Here is a 20,065-nt window from a genome sequence, read left to right as displayed (position 1 = left end):
AACAGTATGTTTTGATGTTCACATCAACTACAGCTGCAACAACAAATGAAGTAAATACACATGCCTTATAATGTGCAATTAGCAGAACGTTCAATTAAAATGGAACTAAAAGACAATTCACTGGAATGAAACTGGCACTGGACAAATATGTGTGAAAGAAAAAAAAACCCAAAACAACAAGAATGAGATAAGACATCAGTGCTGAAGGAAAGTTTGTGACAAACTGGAGAGCACAGACAGACAAATGATGACAGTCTCCAACTCTTCCACTCTTCAGATAAGATATATTCAGGCAGTCTCTGAAAACAGTCCATCTTATTTATTGTGCACCAAGACTTGCGACTTCTCGCAAAAACTGTTAAATGTATTCTATGGCAAGATCCTAAATACACTGCCTTTCAAACAGCCCTTGAAGAGCAGTGATCTTATGGTCTTTATGAGAACAGGAATTGGCACATGATAAATTAAGGGAAAAGTAAGTAATCCAAATATTAGCTGGTAATTTTAGAAATCCATATACGAACTTTATAGAGCACATAGCATTATACAGAGCTTTAGAGTTTAAAACAGAGCTCCAACTGATTTCAGTGACAGCTGAGAGTTCTCAATATCTCTTCATATCAAACCACAGGAAGTCAACTAACTGATCCATATGGTGGTGAATGCAAAATACTGGCTACATACAAAATATGTGGTTAATATCCAGCATTGCATTAAAAAAAAAAAAAACCAACTCTGTCGCAGCCAGCAAGAGAATAAAATTCTCCATAGCATCATTCAATTCCCTTGTAAAAAAAACCCAAACATTTTCCTTTCCAGTAAACCACAAATTCATCCACTAAGTAACTGCTTACTTTGACAGCTTAGTCCCCAACAAAATATGAATTGGTTTCCAGAGCCCTACTGTCCTATGGGATATGCAAAACCGGTCAAGGGGGGATCAGGCAGGGAAAACATCACCAAACATCTACAGCTATTTTGGCTAAAACTATAAGTGATACTCACATATCCTTTGTTTCAGACTAGAAGGAATTCTCTGAGCTTTCAAGCAAACCCAGAATTAGCTCCAGCATTATGCAACCAAATTCCTTTATAGATACACAAAGAACATAATGTAAATTTCTTCATAGCACCAATACTGCCATTCCTTGCTCCGTTCTTACACCATTAAAATCTGGTGTTGCATTTCTGGGAAAGTGATAAATAAAAATCTCCTCTCCACTCAACAAGGTACAGTTACACAATACATCTTCTTCACTTAAGTCAGATTTGCTGCAACTGCAGACATACTTCACTCAACAATCAGTTCATTCCCTGCAGGCGTGCAGATGTCAAACTGCAGAGCTGCACCGTAAATCTTTATCACTGAAGTAGCACAAAAAATGCTCAACACCCAGTGAGTGTGGAAGGATTCAAAACCTCAGCAGATACAAAATAAAAAAGCAGAACATAGTCATTACTTAGGCCTTGCATTTCCAAATGACCAGTAGGACTGGCTTCTGATCATAAAAGAGATGCCTGAGATCGAGACATCCGCTATGCAGTGGAGATGTTTCCATACAAACACAGACTCCACAAATTCAGGTGAAACAGTATCCCAGGCTAAAAAGCTTAAACACAATCCTTGTACATTGCTCAACTCATATTCAACGTACAACAAACTTGGAATACTTCTGAGAATTAGATAAACAAAACTTGGTCCCACCTGTCCTATCATCAACTTGAAACCAGTCAAAACCAAGATACATGTCTCAGGGGAGCAGAGGCTTTAGGGTTCATGGTTAGTTCAGCACAAAATGCTAAGTTTAAGGATGAGTCAGAACTCTCAGCAAACATGGGAAGGCAGCTCTGAACCACCATTTATTTGTTCTGCTTGTGCAGGAGCTAAGCAGAGGCCAGTGCCCTCAACATGACCAGAAGGTCAGTGCTCTGCAGAACCACTGCAACAGCAGCACATCAACATCTCATGGTAAAGCTTCCTTCCTGAAGCTACCAGGCTTGAAAGAAAAAGGAAAGAAAAATAATCACGTTGACTTTTGTGTTTGTCTTTCTCCCAACACTGTAGCAACATTTAAAAAATAGTAATGCCTTACTTCAAGTTTCTAAATCCTAACTAATCAGTCAATAAGCTCCAAAATTATGTACCCTATGCAGTTAATGAAATCACAAGAAAGCAACATGCCTCTTCTTTTCCAGGGCAACCATCTGCATTAACATTTTTGAGGAATTAAACCAACTCACAGGAAAATTATCATGATGCTTGGTGCAGAAAAATACTTTACAACAAAGATGTTGACTGTGCTAACAAAGTCTTGGAGGTTTTTGTGTGTTGCCTTTCAGTCACAGTCAGCAGTTAAAAGCACAAGTAAGAGGGGAAAAGCATTCAAAGGGATGAGTAAAGGAATTACTCTCCATTTAATCCGCAGCTCACCTACTACACCTACTATCAAGCTCACGAAATGGAAGTGACTTACTATACTAACCTATGTAAAATAAAGGTTCCTCTGTTACATGGAATTGAGAAGAGAAAGGGAAAAAGACTCAAGAGTCTCTAGGAGAACACTAGATTCTTTTTTGCAATTTGGGATTTTACTCAAGAAATCAGCAAGTAACTTGCTCTGTATTCTTCCTTAATATAGTTCAGAGAAGCAGAGACATTCATCAGCAGAATCATAAAATGAATAAAAACATTCAGCAGGAGGTGGGCTAACTACATTATTTACAAGCAGGAAAACCACAAATGAGCTATTGCAGCTTTCCAGAACAAATACTGATGTAGGATCTGGTTTTGTACTAGCATGCATTTCATTCAGATGTCACTGTTCCATACAAACAAAACAAATTTTAAAACCCACTACTGTTCTGTCTTTGATTTTACACAGGTGTGAATGACTGCCCTTTATGTTAGATGCCATGTGGTCGGGCTGAAGCCTAATATTTTTTTTTTAAGACAGCTCCCTTTAAACAATCAAAGAATTCAGTAAAAGTTACTCTTTTCTATCCATGTGCTGATGAAGCCAAGACTGGACTAAAACCCCAAATTCCACTCCCCACAGGCTAGTAAGAAAACAAACTAATTTCAGTAAGCCTACCACGCCAGAGCACCAATTAATTGGTGACCTTCCACACCTGTAAAAGAAAGGAGGCAAGTTTCTAAAGCCCTGCTGTACCACATCAAGAATAAGAACCCTAAATCATTGTCATTTTAGGAATATTAAACGTGCAACAGCAGAGCAGAGGAATAGTTAATCCTTCCCGTGGTCCAGAAAGTATGCACAAGAGCTGGCTATGGCAGAAGGCCATGGAAGGCAAACTCCAACCCTTGCCACACTTTCTCTGAAGAACTCTGAGAGACTTGATGCCAACTCCAATTCCACTATTCCTGGTATATCATAAATAGCTACCTTGGGACACTTGAAGAGCTTTTGCCATTTGAACATGACAGAGCAAAAAGACAAATTACAGCAATTTGTACAAAATGTTTCTGCTCAAATGAAACACAAAGTAAATGCGAGTTCACTCAGAAATATCCTTATTAAACAAACTGCCCCATAAATTTCTGATACAAAGCATTATGTACTACATAAATTACATTGTTCCTCAGAAATAGTTGCTACCTACAAAGTAATAGCTCATGAATAGTTCTTGAATTTTTCTTTTGCAGTACTATATAAAAAAGAAAAATTCCACATTTCTCTTCCAGTATGTCATGACTAAGATGCTGTTGCCACCACAGACGGACCACTAACCAACCTCTGGGCACCCTGCAGAATGTGCTCAGAAGGTCTTAAGCAGTAAACACCAAAACAAAGTTAACAAATTTTCCATTCTTGATGGAAAGCTGACTTTTACTTAGCACACTTGGTTTAAAATCAGTTCCTCAAAGGGCAATTCAGAGTGCTAGTGGGAATAGGCAGGAAGCAGATACTCAGAAGCACCAGGCAGAAAAAAAGGAGGGGTAGGAAGGGGGAATTTCCTGATGCACAGAAGTGACAGTATTATGAACTGCCTATGCCTACTGTCTTTTTCACCTTAACTGATGATTAAGTACAACCTTCAATTAAAACTTTTTTGAGAAATACCTATGCAGACACAGCTTTCCAGGAGGTAATTCCCAGCATTAGTCATAGATAATAATCAAAGAGTTTCTGGTTATCTCTGTTGACATCATATTTGACTTCCTGAAAGCATACAAAGTTTTATGGGTTAAGTTTCTAATATAGCAATGATCTGAATTTGGCAGCCTGACAGTTACTTGCTCCAACACCAAAACCATCAGTATTCCTCAAAGTCCACTCAAGCTAAACCCTAACATGCAGCAGGAGACAGTGCAAACCTATTCCATAAAAAGGAATTATGAGACAAGATTTAAATGCATGCATTTCAATTTGTATAAGACATTAACACATCCCAGGAAAATTTCTCTGAAATGTCAGTGGCATGCATATCACAGGGCTGCAGCAAAGATTTTCAAAAGGTGAGGTACAAACAAACAACTGTATGAGTTACGAGAAGATTAATTTTTATGGAGGTCCAAGTTCAACACACATAAACAGTTGCTCAAAACACAATTCTGGCAAGCATCCACCTAACCACTGCAGCAAAGAGCACTTCCCTTCTGAGAAATAAAACAATTGCCACTGCTTCAAGTCGTACAATGCTGAAGCTAGAGGAGAGGGAGGAAAGAGGACATCCCAGGAACAAGTTCACAGAAATAAGATTAGAAAGGTACCCAAACAGTATGCTGGAAATTCAAGCAAATAAATAAAGCTCTTAAACACACAAGTTACAAGCCACCCACACCTTCAGGAATTTCCACAATAAACATCTCAAAAAACTTTGAAGAACTAAAAAAAAAATCTGATTGGAAGGAACACAAACGTAAACCTGGATCCTAGAAACTGCTTTTCCACTGAATTTTTAAATCACCTCCACAATTCAGAGCTGTGCCTCCATTTCTTTGCAGAGACATTTCATATGCTAATGACCACATACTTTTCTCAAACAGGTTTTCAAGGTAATATACACAAGTACCCAATATTACTGTAAATTATTTTCTCACTGGGAAAGTAATTGAAAGGGAAAAAAAGTATATTTGCAACCCTCACAACCAGGAAATAAACACACATTTCAAAAGCATACTATAAAAGAGTGAAGCAAAATAAAGAAAACATTCTCCCTTGATATCTAGAAAAAACTACAGTAAATTAAGTATACATACTTCACCAGTTAATGCCCTCAAATAGTTTGGCTTTCTTTAGAAGCTCAGCAGCAAATAAGAACTGCTTTAGTATTATGAGGGCATCAGTGAATCAATCAGCATGCTTATCTCCATTAATGAGAGCAAAACTAGGCTTAGAAATGCCCTCTTCCTACCAGACAGACATGACAATTTTGGCTCATAGTTATTAAAGTCAATGCCTACCACGTGATGAATCTATCCCCATTCAGATGTCTAAACTTTCTCAAATCTTGACACACCACCTGGGAAATGGTCTTTCAGTAGAGAGGCTGTTTTTCTCTCAAAGATAAAAAAGCAGCAGGGAAAATAGGACCTAGGTCTATAAGTGCCTGGCACAGAAAAATATGGTATGAGACAGACACTGAGGCAATGAGAAAGAAGAGAATCTGGCTTATTTGTCAGTGTTGAAATAGTGAGTCTGAAAATGTCACCAAGCAGCACACTTATAGACTTCAAATATTCCTGTCTGATGGGAATACTCTGAGAAGGGACATCAGGTAGTGGCTATGTAGGTCTTCTGCACTGTGTTTTACAAACACACCCACACAAAAGATCCCAAGCCCCTGTGATAAGTTATTATGCTTAATTCAAATGGGCAGTTTGACCCTGCTTCTCTGGAAGGTAATGAAAATTCCTCCACAAGCTTTTAGGAGGGTGTGGGGGGTGTTATTAAAAACCATGATCAGCATACCAAGAAGAAATCCTTGTAGCTTTGCCAAAATTACTTAATTTACCATCTTCCATCTCCTGCAAATTTCCTCTGACGCTTCCCATAGGAAATGGATTTGCACCCCTGACGTTGGAACCATGCTAAGAATGACCTTTGCACCCTGTCACTGTAAAATCATGTGATTTCACATGCCAGGGACAAGGAACACAGAGAGAGCTGGAGAAGGTGTGTCTCAGTGAAACTGAGAATCTAAAGTAAAAGCAGTAATAAATGATAGCCCAATGTAAGCAAAAGTGCCATATCAATCTAGCAGTCATAAAATTTTCTTTACTGCTTTAAGAACTAGTGGGATAACATCAGAACTACTAAAGAAAATATTTGCCCCAAACACGTGAATTAATTTCAACCAACCTCAACTGACAGTGACATATTAGAGAAAATTGTTTCCTTAAACTGGAAAAACAAAAAAACCCAAAAAAACAAAACAAAAAAAACCTTTAAGAACTCCAACACTACCAAAATCCCCAAAAGAGGGAAACCTTCTCTGAAGTGAAAGAAACAAGAAAAGAATCTTTCTTTTAGAGACAGAATTATATATGCTTAATGCCTCGGTTTTGAAGTGTAAAATTTCATTTTGCTTATCATGACCTGCCATCAGTAAAAATTGTCAATAAGCATTCTACTGCCTAATTAATGTAGACGGAGGGAGAAAATCTCAAGGTCACATGGAATAAAATTATTCAAGTTTTGAATAATCATATGACACTTTGATGTAAACTAAAGATTTTAGTGCCACAAATTCAGCCTGGTTAAGAGCTGAATGCATTTTAGAACCAATCAATGGTCAGCAATATATCAGGTAGAAACTTTTGTAATCATAACTATGATCATACACATGGTTAAATATATTTGCTGACAACATGAACTACATGACCCAGATAAAGCAAAAACTCTTTAGACTGACTTGATTCCTTATCAAGAAAACTTAATGGTGAAATTAAAGCAAATTTTTAAGTACTAATATCCAGACTTTTACTGGATGAGATTCCTTCCTATAGGTAGTGCCAAGGATCACAAAGTGAATGTAATATTGTCAGTAAGTAATATAAATTCCATAAAATGATCTTGGCTTTGGAGAAGAAGAATATAAAAAATTCAATAAGAATACATCTAGACAATCAGCAGAGAGCAAATCATCGGCTCCTTGCCCTTTTTTCTCCCCCAACATTTAAGCACCAAGCTACTACTGATAAAATGAGATGACATTTCTGCTACATCAGAGGAAGAGACTTTGGGGCGTTAGCAGGAGCTCCTGCACCATCTACTCAGCAGTGCAACTGCACAGATACTCACTGAAGTAGCTAAGAAGCTACAGCACCAAAAGCAACTGGTTCCCAGACCATCTTCTCTGAAGTCAAAGCGTTACTCAAGGATAAAGTTAACCAAAAAAGAACAAGTTAATGAAATAATACACACCAGCTGTGGTAACACACATTGCATACCATTTTCTCTTGGTAATCTTAACTCTAAATAGTGTTTGCATTTTCAGAGCATGAATTATCATCAATGGAGATATTAAGTCATCCCTTATTTTCATAAAACCAGTAACATATAAGGGAATAGACAGTACACTTTTTAGCCAGCCTACTCAGATCCAGAAAACCCCACTTGACTAATTTAATTTCAAGAATTAAATTATGACTTTTATAAAGATGCAGAAATTTAGAAGTACATCTTTTTTACCCAGAAGTGACTGCTAGCTGTGAAGGTGAAAATAGTTGATATTAGAGGTGGAGTGATACAATGGCAAAATGATAATGGTTTTCTCTGCAAATTTCTGTTTGCATAGGAAGCAACTTCTATAATTTCCTCTAACATATGAGTTCAGAGAGAAAACAAGTCTCTTTTGTGTCAGTCCCTATCAAAAATATAAAAGGATCTTTTTAAATAATCACAAAACAGTACATCATGTGTTTTCTAAAAGTTGGGGGAAATAAAACAAAACTATTCCAAGTGTGTTAACATAAGAATCCTTGTCTTTCAGTAACAAAGTATACAACAAAAACAGTGTAAAGACACTGAGTGATACTATGCCAAACACCACAGGACACACAAGACCAAAACTTTCTTTCTGCAAGGAATTACCATCATCAAAATCAGACAGTTAATTTGAAGATCCCTCATCATGATTAGAAACTTTCTCATTGCAAAAATAAAAGTCCTGGAAACTGTTACAGAAAAAAAATGAAGCTCACTGAATTTCTACAGAAAATACCTGTCAGAAGAAGTTGGTAGCCTCAAAATTTGTTTCAAAATTGTAGTTCCCTTGTATGCTAGAGGGAATCTGAGAGGCAACCAGCCTGGAGCACAGGAGCTGAACGCAGTAGGTGAAGCCACAAAAGTCTGGGCTGTCACAATCCTAGCCCCTTTCTTTTATACAAACACCACTACAATATCTTGACAGAACCATACTGACAGATTTCAATGTGCTTTTGCAGGTTGGTTGTTAACTGGATTGTGTCCCTCTGCCCATGCAAACACCAGCTGAACAAAGATCAGTGGATTTAGCAGCCTTAGGACACCCTCAAGTCAGGCCCCACCCAAGATAAAACCAGTGAATTGCAATCAAAATGTGACTTCTATTTCCGCCTCCTCCTCTTGTTACTATGTGTCCTGCAAAACATTCAGACAACACAGCGCTTTATTTACAAAAGGCAGCGTGGTAAAGGTGAAGGAACTTTAATGAGCACGAGCAGGAAATACCTTGGGACTGCGGTGTCCCCACAGCACAAATGACATTTTCTTATACCACTGGGCAGACAAAAGTAATTGCCATCGTTCCTATCACTTTTTGAGCTTAGTTTCAGGTGTTAAAATGATAAAGCTATACTCTCACTTAAGTCTCATCCTTTTGAGACTACCTGAGTAAAACAAATCACTCATAGTCAGAACAAACAGCCCAAGGCTCCAGTTGAACAAAAGTTAACAACACAAAATGATAAATGATAGTAAATCAATTATCTAATAAGAAATGTACAGGGTGTTTACAGGAAACACTGTATGGATGCACCTGTGGGTAAGGCCTGTGTGTATTTTTCACACAGGTGGCAATTTTTGCTACCATTCTCCACACACAATCTCTATATTATTAACCTGGCCAAAAAAATCATGAAATCTTGGGGATGACTAGGGAAAAACAAAGAAAAAATACCAATCTAAATCCAGAAATCAAGATTCTGGCAATGGGAAGATTGATTGACACATTGATATCCGCACCATATTAGAAACACAAAAAGATTTAGATGGGATGCAAAGCAACAGAATGGAAGCAAGGAAAAAATGCACAAGGCCTCAGCTGAGAGGGTAAATTGCTTTGGAATAACTGTCTAAGGAAAACCACAGAGAAAGGAGAAGAGGAAGGACTCAGAAATAGAGACCTGCAGGCCCTCCACCACATCCTCCTCCAAGCCTCAAACTTTGAGACTGGAAGGAAATTGAACAAAAGACCAACAAAGAATTGCTGTTCTAATCCCACAGCATTTGAAGGAAATGCAATTACTTTTATTAGCATTTACAAATCTTTCTCCTCTCCCACTTGGAATGGCACACTAAACTCTACCAAAAAAATTACTGCACATTTCCACTAAATTGCTGAACAAAATACAATTTTTCCCCTCAAAATGGCCTACAAAAACACCGCAGTTTGTAATATCTACAAGGTCCCCATGAAAAGCTTTCCAAAAAGTTGCCCAGAGAAGGTGCACTAAGAAGCTGATCCCTAAGAATAAAAGAAATCTGCAATATTAACAAAATTAACTTAAATCAAACTGGAAGTCTGGATGCGGATAAGGAAGAATTAGGAAACACAAAGTCATAGGAGTCTGGATATATCTCATGTGGATTTTATCCATGGTGACCGCTAGTAAACCTAATTAGGCTGTATTACTAGAAATAAAGCAAACTGACCTGTCTGAATAGAAGATTTTTGCAGTTACTATGAAGCCTAATGTCATGTTTAAACTATTTGAAATAAAAATCTTGTCGTTAACAAAAGATTGCACATGACTGACCTAAATCACTTGCATTTTTTAAAGATTTTGGTCCACATTAGTGACATTCCCAAGCTTAATGAGGATTTTCGAAAAATAACGTGTTGAGGTAAGTTAAACCAGAGCAGAACAAAATATTCCAGTTGTTCAGCCAGAAAAAGAAAATCAAATTAAACAAGTACAAATGCTTATGGAAGGAATGCCTGCTCTGCCAAAAGATAAAACTTCAAGAGTCTAGAAACTGGCCTTCTCTTTCAATCCTGCCTCAGCTATCCAGCTTTTTTAGTCAGGTTTTAGAGCTTGGCAGCAGGATCTAATTGCTTCTGGAAGTTTTCTGCACAAATGGAGACTGTAAATTTTTTAGAGGATAAAAGCAATTAGGGATGCTAAGAATAGGATAATATTTTTCAAAGACACATCCAGCATCATTTATTACAGTTCACTTTCAGAAAATAATATGGGGAGAATGATTTCCAGGATAGTAGCCTACACCCACTTTGTATCTCGAAATCCTGTATTTGCAATTTATTCATAAGAAAACTTCAAAACAACACTGGTTGCTCCAGCCACAGGTATGACTCACTAGTGAAATTACTGTTATTTGCTGATGCTGTTGAGGATTTGAACACTGATCTATGGATATTAAGTTAGAGCTCCAAAAAGAAAGGTAGCTTCTATGTGTCTTTGTAAAAACAGAATATGTATATATATATTTTAAGAATTGAACTATATTGGACCAATTAAGCTTATTGTTTTGGAGCATGATATCCATACTTTAGTCAACTGTGATATAATAATATGTTAATAATATGCTACAGGTTATAAAAAAAAGTCAGTGAAGTCCAGGAGAGATGGGCCAAAAGACAAGGAAGGAGTTTAATCAGGTATATACACACACAGCCTCATATCCTACAGAGAAGTTAAAATTCAGACACACCTTCAGAAGTATATTTTACAGTCATGATCATACCATTATAAAACCTCTACTGGATTAACCCTTAAACATAAAATGTCCTAGTAACAGGGAATTTATTGTGTTGTCATGAGGTTTATAATGCCCACTGAGCAGACTAACTCATATAATTGTATTTCTCCATCTGTCCCCATTAGACCAAAGCATGCAAGGAATTTCTGTACAGAATAAAGGCATTTCTAAAATTCCTGGAAACTAAGTATTAGTTAGCTTTCTATCTAAGCAAGTTATGCTCCTTTGCAACAAACAGGACATTACTGACAGAAGTCAGTCATCCTGAAGACACATACCCCAAACATGCCCCAAAATAGGCAGCCTTGGAGTACTTCCAAACTTCCCCTGCCCTAGAGAACAAAAACAGCCAAAAAGAACACCCTTTAAACTTATTTCAACTTAAAATTAAGGGAGTTAAAAGAGAACCACTTAGAGTAATGAAAATGTGCAAAGAAATAAACATGTTACAATGGATTAATAGCTCACTCCACTGGAAACTAATAAAAACCAAGTAAAATTAAGTAGATGGTCTCTCAGCTCATTTGATCTCATCAGAAGTGTTGATAAACTTCAAGGAAAGAATCAAAACTGAAATAAATGTAGGAAAAAAAAAAATCACAATTTAAAAGGTATAGACCCTAAACACAGAGCTACCTGACATGGAAGCCTGCATGAGCAACCATTCTTCTATATATTCTCCTGCAAATACTGTTTCCTTCTTTTCCAAGTAATTTGGTGTAGAACTGCATCTGCATAAAAGATGTTTACATAATATTCTGAAACAGAGATGTGAAGGTCATTTCTATTTGAGAGCACTGAAGAACTGTCTTCTTTCACCCTAATCAATAAAAAGCATTTAACTGTTGGCTGCAGCTGTGTAACAGAAACAACAGATTACATAAAATAAGCAGTAAAGTGTTATTGTAAACAATGTCAGAAATTTATGTGTCAAGAATGTCACAATGTCTTCTACACTGATGGAGCCCCATCAGTTCATATGGCTCAGCTGCAAGCAATGAAATAACCAACATTTAAAATTAGGAATATGCCTAAGCACATTAAGCAGCCTTGACAAGCAAGATGCTCATTCTTTACCAGAAAGAACAGAATTAATTGGTTTTGCTTACGTCAGACCAGGAGGTATTTCCATTTTTATGACTAGAAAAAAAATAAGTTTATACCTATTAAAACACAATTAGGAAAAAAAAAAAGTATTTCTAATGGGTTAGATAGTACTAAGGTCAGAAAGTACTGAGCACCAAAGTCTTTTAAAAAGTACTTTAAAAAAAACCAAAACAAGAAAACTTTGAAAAAGTTGTCTTTTACTGTCTGCTAAGAAGAGGACCTAAATGAAAGATTGTTTCTTAACAGTCTGTTTTAAAAGCAAAATATAAACAACTTGTAGCTGAAAATGACTGTGATTTTGTTCATGACCTTATAGAGATAAAGAAGAGGTGCAGAAGCCTGGAGACAAGATTTTGTTTTCTTTTGTAACTAATATGCAAAAACAAACTTAGCTCAAAAAGGGGATTACCATTTTTTCTTAAGAAAACCCATGAGAGAGATCATCAGAAGGATAGCACAGACAATCTCTCCACAAGTCTGTCTTGAAAAATTGGTTGTATGGTGACAGAACCATTTTCAATATCCAGAACAGATGCTGCACAACTGAATAACAGAAGTATGAGACCAATAATGACAGTCTACTGTATGACCATACCAGCACTGCATAAATAACATGCATTTCAGTTCTACTAGAGATGAAATGAGAACAATTTAATCCATCTTCCAAAGCTTTCTTCAGTAGGAAAAAACCAAAAAACTAACAAAACCAACCAAACAAAAATGTCACTAGAGGACAGTTTACATTTTTTCAACAAGAGCACAGATTTAATCAAGTCACTGACCTCACCACAGCATTGGTAGTGCCCTCCATCTTCCCTCACTTTAATCGCCACATATTTTGAGGTTTATTCTACTATTCTTTCAATACATCCTAAATAACATTGTTCTCGTTTCTTTTTAAAAGAAATTCCAACTGGAGCCATTGGAAAGACAGTTTTCCCAGAACCAAAACATCTCCAAAAGATCTCCAAAAGCTTCTTTTTATCGCTATAGCTCTCTCTCGAGTTCACCTTATCAGTCTTTGTTACCTCCCTTACACTCTTGCGTCAGCGTGGCAACTCACACACAAGTAGAAAAGAAAAAGCAAAGTGCTTGGAATTCTCAACAGCTTTTTCTGGTAAGCTCCAGTTGCTATAATTAGACAAGCCCTTTTCTAAATCACAAATACAACTATCAATAGAGATAAAAACGAAAACTAGCATCAAATACATAGAACAAGCCAAATCTAAACCTTCCAGTTTCTTCCTGTTATCTCAAAATGTGCCCTGAATTAACCCTCAGAACACAAATACAATGGCTGTTTCCATGGCTGTGCTAGCATATAAGACACCTATGCAATATAAATAACAAAATAAAATCAGCTTATTAACAAGTCACAAAACTAATACTGTATAAGAATAGGGGAATATAATTATGTATTCACATAAAGCCAAAGATAGGCTTTTAGAAGCAAAGCAGCTTCTGGATCACAAAATAATTAACCTGACACTTCTAACCAGTCCAATGTCATTTCAAGCAGTAAAAGAGTGAAATCCCACAAAAATTTAAAACTCAACCTCACATTGTAGAGACCTTACTTTCTCCACTTCCTGAGTTAAACTTGCAGTTTCAACCCAAAATATGAACACTTAGTTCAGATCTCAATTCCTTTACCCTGATTCAGTTTTAAAATAAGTTATAGTTCTAGATAACAAGTTCATAAAGTAGTCCTAAAAGATCTAAGTACTAGACCATGAAGCTTCTTAGTTCCCCTAAATATAGCAGCAGTCACATGGCTGTCATTAAGACATTAGCTTTTCCATGGTAGAATACCTCCTAAACCTTTCCCCCAAAAAATCAGATTATGGTTCAGTCTTACATTAAATACAGCAGATAACATCTCAGACCCAGAACAGTCTGTATAAAAACACACATCCGCAAATGCAACCTCAGCTCAAACCCTCCACAAAACCAAACAGTAACACCTCAAAACTACACTGCTGAGAAGCAAGAAAAAATCATTTGCTGCTCAACAGGAGTCTGTAATCACTGAACAGCTGTTTATTAGCCTTTTCTTAAAATTAACAGACTATGAAATAAACCTTATTTACTTCTAGAAAGAATAATTTATTTTTTAAAAAAGGCAATTTAAGATGACAAACAGTCCTCAGGAGTAAATTTGCACTCTGCACTTTGTAAACAAACAAACATACCAGTTAGTTCATAGCAGTACCCTGACCAGTTCAAATATAATCAGATTGCACTCTCCAGAGGAATTGAGCAAATCTGTGGATGTTTGGCAAAAACCCACAAAATGCCAGCATCCAACTGACATCCACTAGTAGATACACCAGGCCCCAAGTTTTATTCCACTGATGGGAAAAATAAATTAATACACACTACTTTATATGGTAGATTCAAAACCAAGACCGCTTTACATGCAGCAGCTTTCAGAACTCCCTGGTGTAAAATCTGTGCTATTTTTCCTGCTGTTCAAACAGAGAAGCTGAAAAAAACTGAGCTGAAAGCACTTCAACACTAACGCCTTTGGAGAGGTGAGGGCAGAGTCCATGATTTCTGGCTGCCAGCCTTCCACTTCTGCCACTACTCAGCACATCTCTGACTTTAAAACCACATATAACCTCTTTCTAATCAACCACTTCCATCGTTTCTCCTTCTGGGGAGAGAGATACGAGAGGTCATGATTCTATCACAGCACAGGGTACCCTCAGCAACTCCACTGCACCAGAGCACTGGAGGGTGCCTGACCTCTGTAAGAGCCTGATTTTGCCAACTCTCTGGTGCCAAGAGGAATGCCAGAGACCGCCAGTTTCACTAGGAGGGCTGGCCCTCAGAGGAGACACTCCTGCAAGTGTTTGCAGGATAAAAGACATCATTGACACAGACACTTCCACCGCCAGGTACTAGCAACAGCTGGCTCTTCCATGTCACCTCACAAACCCTCCTAAAAAAGCTCCCAGGGCAAAGCCTGGAGAACAGAGCTGGGAGCACACAGAGGACCATAGCAACTGAGCCCTGGAAACAGGAGCAACTGGTCTTCTCTGAAGCCTAAGAGTCCTGCTAAGGCACAGTTGGAGCATGAGAGTGGAAAAATAGCAGGAAAAATAGGCCAGCAAGAAACCTTATTCCAGTTCAGCCTTTCCAAACAGTTTATTATTTCCACCAGCAGACAGGAAAGGTTATTACAGAAATCTTCAGGTACTGTCAGAGCCTTGCAAGGATGCATTTACCCATCAAACAACCACCACTGAACGCACCAGCACCCAACACAATGGGTCCTAAGCACACTGCTGCTCTGATCATCTGATCAGATCATCACCATGGTTAACTTGGTTATTATTATCATTTACAGGATATCGGCTGGCTAGATCCACTACAGACTACACGAAGTTCCTACACAGAAAAAGCCCTTGGAGCCATCATATTTTCCCAGTCTTTCACAGCTTCTGTATGCCAGTGACAGTTTTAGAGGGAAGATTCTTCAGAAGTACTTTTAATTACTATTTCCTCCTTAGCTAGAATGCATTAATTATAGCCTGTTCCTCCAGATAATAAGAAAACAAAAAACAGTGCAATATGAACACTACAAGAAACTTAATTACTGAGTCAGATGTCCTTTAGATGTCAGTATGACTACAGAGAGGAGCAGGAAAATAAAACACACACATATCAGCCTCAAGTTGTTAGATCAGTTATCAAAACAATGTCTTTCCGCAGCAACTTCATTTTGAAGAGTTCAACCACCTAATTAATCAGATGCCTGTTACGTGTTTCAAAAATACGCTTTTTTAAATAAAGGAAGCCTGCTGATGTATTTGTTACAAAGCAAATGTGGTAAATGGTTCTGTATGCAAATACAGAAGTGCAGCATGACTTTGAAGTTTGAAGGTCAGATACAGTAACCATTCTCATCAAGGCTCTTATGTCAGACTGCATCTTCTGGTTTACATCTGAGTTTAGGAGGAGGAAGAAAGAGAATTAAAAAGAGAAAAATAAAGTCAACCAGTTCTGTGACAACTTAAGAAGAACTGGCACAATATCATTCACCTGCTTTCCTTTAAAAATCTACTAATGCCCTATCTCCCACAAAATAAAAAGTCTGCCAGGGACACACAGAGTTTCATTCTGCTTTTCAGCTTTGATTTTCCTGATTAAAAAACCAATCTACTTAAGTCAGCTACAATTTAATATTAAAGAAGAGAATGTCATCTTCTCCATCTTCACAGATGTTCCAAACCCTTATCATTTCAGAAAGCTGAAGGATTTTCTTGTTGATCAACATGTTTTATTTTATAGCAGTATAGATTCAACTGGAGAAACAAATCAGAGGATTGTGCATTGATATTTTTCCAGGCATCAGGGAACTTATCCCTCACCATTCCATATTCCCAGCAACTTTAGGATACACAACTCAACAGCTGGGCCTGAAGGCAAACCAATATGCTTCAAATACAAGACCCTGATCCATGTCAAAAAAGAAAAAAATATGAAGCATATTCTACATGCATACCTCAAAGACAAAAAACCAATAGAGATTTCTTTTTAGCACCACCACCACGTTTAAATACAGTGAAACTGATAACACTTCCCAGTAAAACATTGAGTTTTATAAACAATCCCCTCTCACACATAAATAACAGAGACATTATACAAAACAGACAGGAACATGGACGGATGTACACAAAATAAACACATTCAAACTTACCCCACTCCAGATACTCAAGGATGTTCTTCTCTCTTCTCAGAGGGGAATTATTACATTCATCATAAAGGCAGATGAGTATATCCAGCAAGGTTTCCACACTGAAGCATTGCCCATTAGTCTGTGTTGGCCCATCCAAAATAAACTGCTCCAACTGCTTCAAACGCACTTCTCCAGACATGGTTGTTTCAGTTTGCATTGGGGTTTCTTTTTTAATGATTATTATTACTTTGTCAGAAAAACAACAACAAAAAAAAACAACTTTTGAGGGTTTTGTTGTTTAAAAAGCAGTCAACAGTATTTTTAACAAGTGTCAAACTGTGGCAGTCCTTAATTGCCAGCCCACCTCGGTGCTCCCAGCCTGCAACTAAACCCTTGGAGTTTCAGACACACACACACGGTGTGGATATCTGTGTATGCATGACATTTAAGAGAAGAAAATAGTTATCTTTAAAAAAAAAATTAATAGGCTTAGTAAGAAGTGGGGCAAAAACATATATGGGCATTCCTGATGCTTTGAAAATAATAACTGCACTCAAATTCAACCGAGACTGCCTGACACCGATTTCACAGGCGCGCACAGGCACACGCACTTATGGATTTAAGAAGGTCTTCTCCTTCATTCCCAATGCAGATCATGCAGCGCGATCCTGCGAGGAGCCCCGCCGCAGCACCACGGGCTAACAGCCCCTCCGGTTCCGCTTCCCAGGACGGATGGGAAGGGAAAAACAGATGTATTTACGTATTTATATAGGCGAAAGGCAGCAGGAACGAGGGCGCACACCGGCGGACAGGGAGGGAGGGATGAGGGGCCGCGCAGCCCCGCCGCCCCCCGCCGCGCCTCCGCGGCCACCGCGGGGTGGGGCGCAGCCCCCCCTCCTCAGGGCGCAGCCACGTCCTGCCCCGGGCAGCCTTTCCCTTCCTCCTCCTTCTCCTTACCGAGTCTCCTTTTAAGGCTTTTCAGTGATTCAAAAAAACTAAAGTCTTCATTGTCGCCCCCTTCTCCTCCGCTGCGCCAAGGGGCGGCGGGCGGGACGCGCGCCCCGACACACCGGCGAACGCGCTCCGAGCCCTGTCAAATCCTTCCCATGGCTGCGGCGGCGGCTGCTGCTGCTGCTGCGGAGACGGCGCTCTCCTCCTCCTCCACCCGGTGCGCGTCCTGAGGCGGAGGGAAAGCGCCGGCGCCTCCGCTTCAGCCGCACGCTGCGGGCCGGGAGGCCCCGACGACGGCGGCGGTGGCTTCACTCCCGGCGGCGCGATGGTGTCCCGGCTTCGCCCCCCCGGGCAAAGGGCATCCTCGGGCGGTGCGTGTGCGGGGTGTGTGTGTGTGTGCGTGCGCGGGGCGGCGGGGAGGGGTAGCGGCGGCGCCCTCCCTCCCCGGCTCGCTCCCTCCCTCCGCTTCCGCGCCCTCCTCTCCCCCGCCGCTCCCTCCTTCCTTCCCTCCCTCCTTCCCTCCCTCCCGCGGTCACACGCGGCAGCCGCCGCCGCCGCCGAGCGCGCAGCAGCCCAACATGGCGGCCGCGGCGGGGGGGAGCCGCCGCCGAGCGCCGCCGCAGCGCGGGGAGCCGAGCCCGGGGCCGCCGCTACTGATGGGATTGAGGGGAGGAGGGGATGCTGCAGCAGGGAATGCAGGGATACGGGCGGACCCAGGGAGACGCGAGGGAGAGAGGGCGGGAGTGGGGAGGCCGTAGCGCAGCTCCGCGCAGGCTGCGAGCGCTGGGGCTGGGCTGTCCCGGGCGGACCCGCCGGCCGGCCGCCGATCCCTGCGGGCTTTGCCCCGAGCAGAGCGGAGCAGCCGCCGCCCTTCCCGCCCCGGCAATAAGGCCTTCGATTAAAAATCCCGGCCTGGTTATGGAGGGCAGGGAGGGGGAGCGGCGCCTGCCTGCTCTTCCAAGGGGATCTGCCAAGCTCTAGGTGCGAGCAGTGACTGCGGCTCCCTCACACTTCGGGGCCTTAAAAACGTGACAGAAAATGCGTCGGCTCTTGGCGGTTCTGCTCCCGCTGGCGAAGTGCCTCCCCTCATCGAGGAGCCCGCCGTGCCACCGGAGTACACGCCGGAGAAACAAGCTCCTTTCGTGGGCTTTTCAAACCATATCCTTTAAGAGAGCTGGAGGATATTCTTGTTGATCAACGTGTTTTATTTTAAAGCGGTATAGACTCGACTGCAGAGGCACATCGGAGAATTTTGCGCTGATCTCTTTGCAGGGCCGCCTGTGGGTGGAAAATGGCAGCTGCCCACCGGCACACCGTGGCAGTGCTACTGGCCAGGTGTCAGGGATGCGCTGTGTGCTCAGGGCATTGAATGTCATCTCTAAGGCTACGTGTAACTTCAGTTCGTCCTTCCTCAGAAGTCAGGTGAAAGGAGAGGAAGGCCATACAGCCCCCAAAGGTCACTGGCTTTAGTCGAGCTTCAGCATTCTCCTGGAGCCCACCAAGTCCTGCGTCTTCTGGAGCCCCTGGGAAGGAAGAAGCTCAGGCGTCTGTTTCCTCAGTTCAGTAACCAACAGATGATGCTCAACTAGGTTTTGCCATACCAAGCATCTATATAACACTTGTTTTTTTTAAATTGGCCTTTTTTTAACAGCTGACATAAACCAGTCTTGCATACCCAGTAAGATGTAATACACAATATGATTAAAGTCCCATATGTTTGTTCAGAATCACTCAGCTGTTTGTGAAGTCAGTGATATGAAGCTAGAGAGGACAGTGACTCCCACCCTGTGCATGCAGAATGGCAGAGCAGACTCTTGGCAAATGAAGAAATGTGCAGATAATTTCATTCCAAAAGCTTTTTGTGCAAAAATCCTCCGAGAAACGTTAGAAACCACTACAACTGTAAGTGAGCTTGTGATGGGTAGAAGATAGGATTAAACTAATAAGGAAGGGGTTTTCTTCCTGTGCTGGAGTACACCCTTGGTATAACAAGAGCCCTGTGCCAGTGTCTGGGGTGCTGCTGGTCCCTGACTGCTCCAGTCACAGCAGTGTCTCTGTGGTAGGAGCCTGCTCCAAAGCTGTGGCACACAGGCAGTTTTACAGTGAGAGTAAGGCATTTCCTGCTGGCTCTCTGCTGAACTTGTGGAAATTGGGATTGAAGCTGGGGGTGGGGGATGCCTGATGACAGCAATAAAAATAAATTGGTATTGCAGGGGTAGGTGGCCCAGATCAGATAGCACTTCCTATAGGGGTTGGTGACACTTCATCTTGAGCACAGATTAACCATTAATAGGGTTGCACAGGGAAAATGGAGAAGACTAAGAGTTAAAGGGATGTTAGCTCCTTGGACTTTGCACCGCTTGGTAGGGAAGTGAAC

The 20,065-nt window shown here is 40.5% G+C and overlaps 1 protein-coding gene across 9 annotated transcripts in view; it reads right to left on the bottom strand.

Moving 5' to 3' along the window:
- The window catches only part of CDC42BPA (CDC42 binding protein kinase alpha), a 182,934-nt gene extending 164,781 nt beyond the window's left edge, over positions 1-18,153 (bottom strand). For 5 of the 9 annotated variants that reach the window (XM_033054680.2, XM_042779112.1, XM_033054684.2 and 2 more), the window contains exons 1-2: positions 17,695-18,152; positions 16,759-16,983 (exon numbers count right to left, since the gene is read on the bottom strand). In XM_033054680.2, coding sequence (XP_032910571.1) covers positions 16,759-16,954 — 196 coding nt within the window. In that variant the 5' untranslated portion in view covers positions 16,955-16,983; positions 17,695-18,152. Of the gene's footprint in view, positions 1-16,758; positions 16,984-17,694 lie in introns of all 9 variants that reach the window. The other 4 variants (XM_033054677.2, XM_033054678.2, XM_033054679.2 and 1 more) reach the window with 1 other exon arrangement.
- Between the last annotated feature and the right edge of the window lie 1,912 nt (positions 18,154-20,065).

This window comes from Catharus ustulatus, chromosome 3, assembly GCF_009819885.2.
Source record: "Catharus ustulatus isolate bCatUst1 chromosome 3, bCatUst1.pri.v2, whole genome shotgun sequence".
NCBI lineage: Eukaryota > Metazoa > Chordata > Aves > Passeriformes > Turdidae > Catharus > Catharus ustulatus.
The sequence above is the reverse complement of the archived record's forward strand: the minus strand, read 5'-3'. Positions and strand labels throughout refer to the sequence as shown.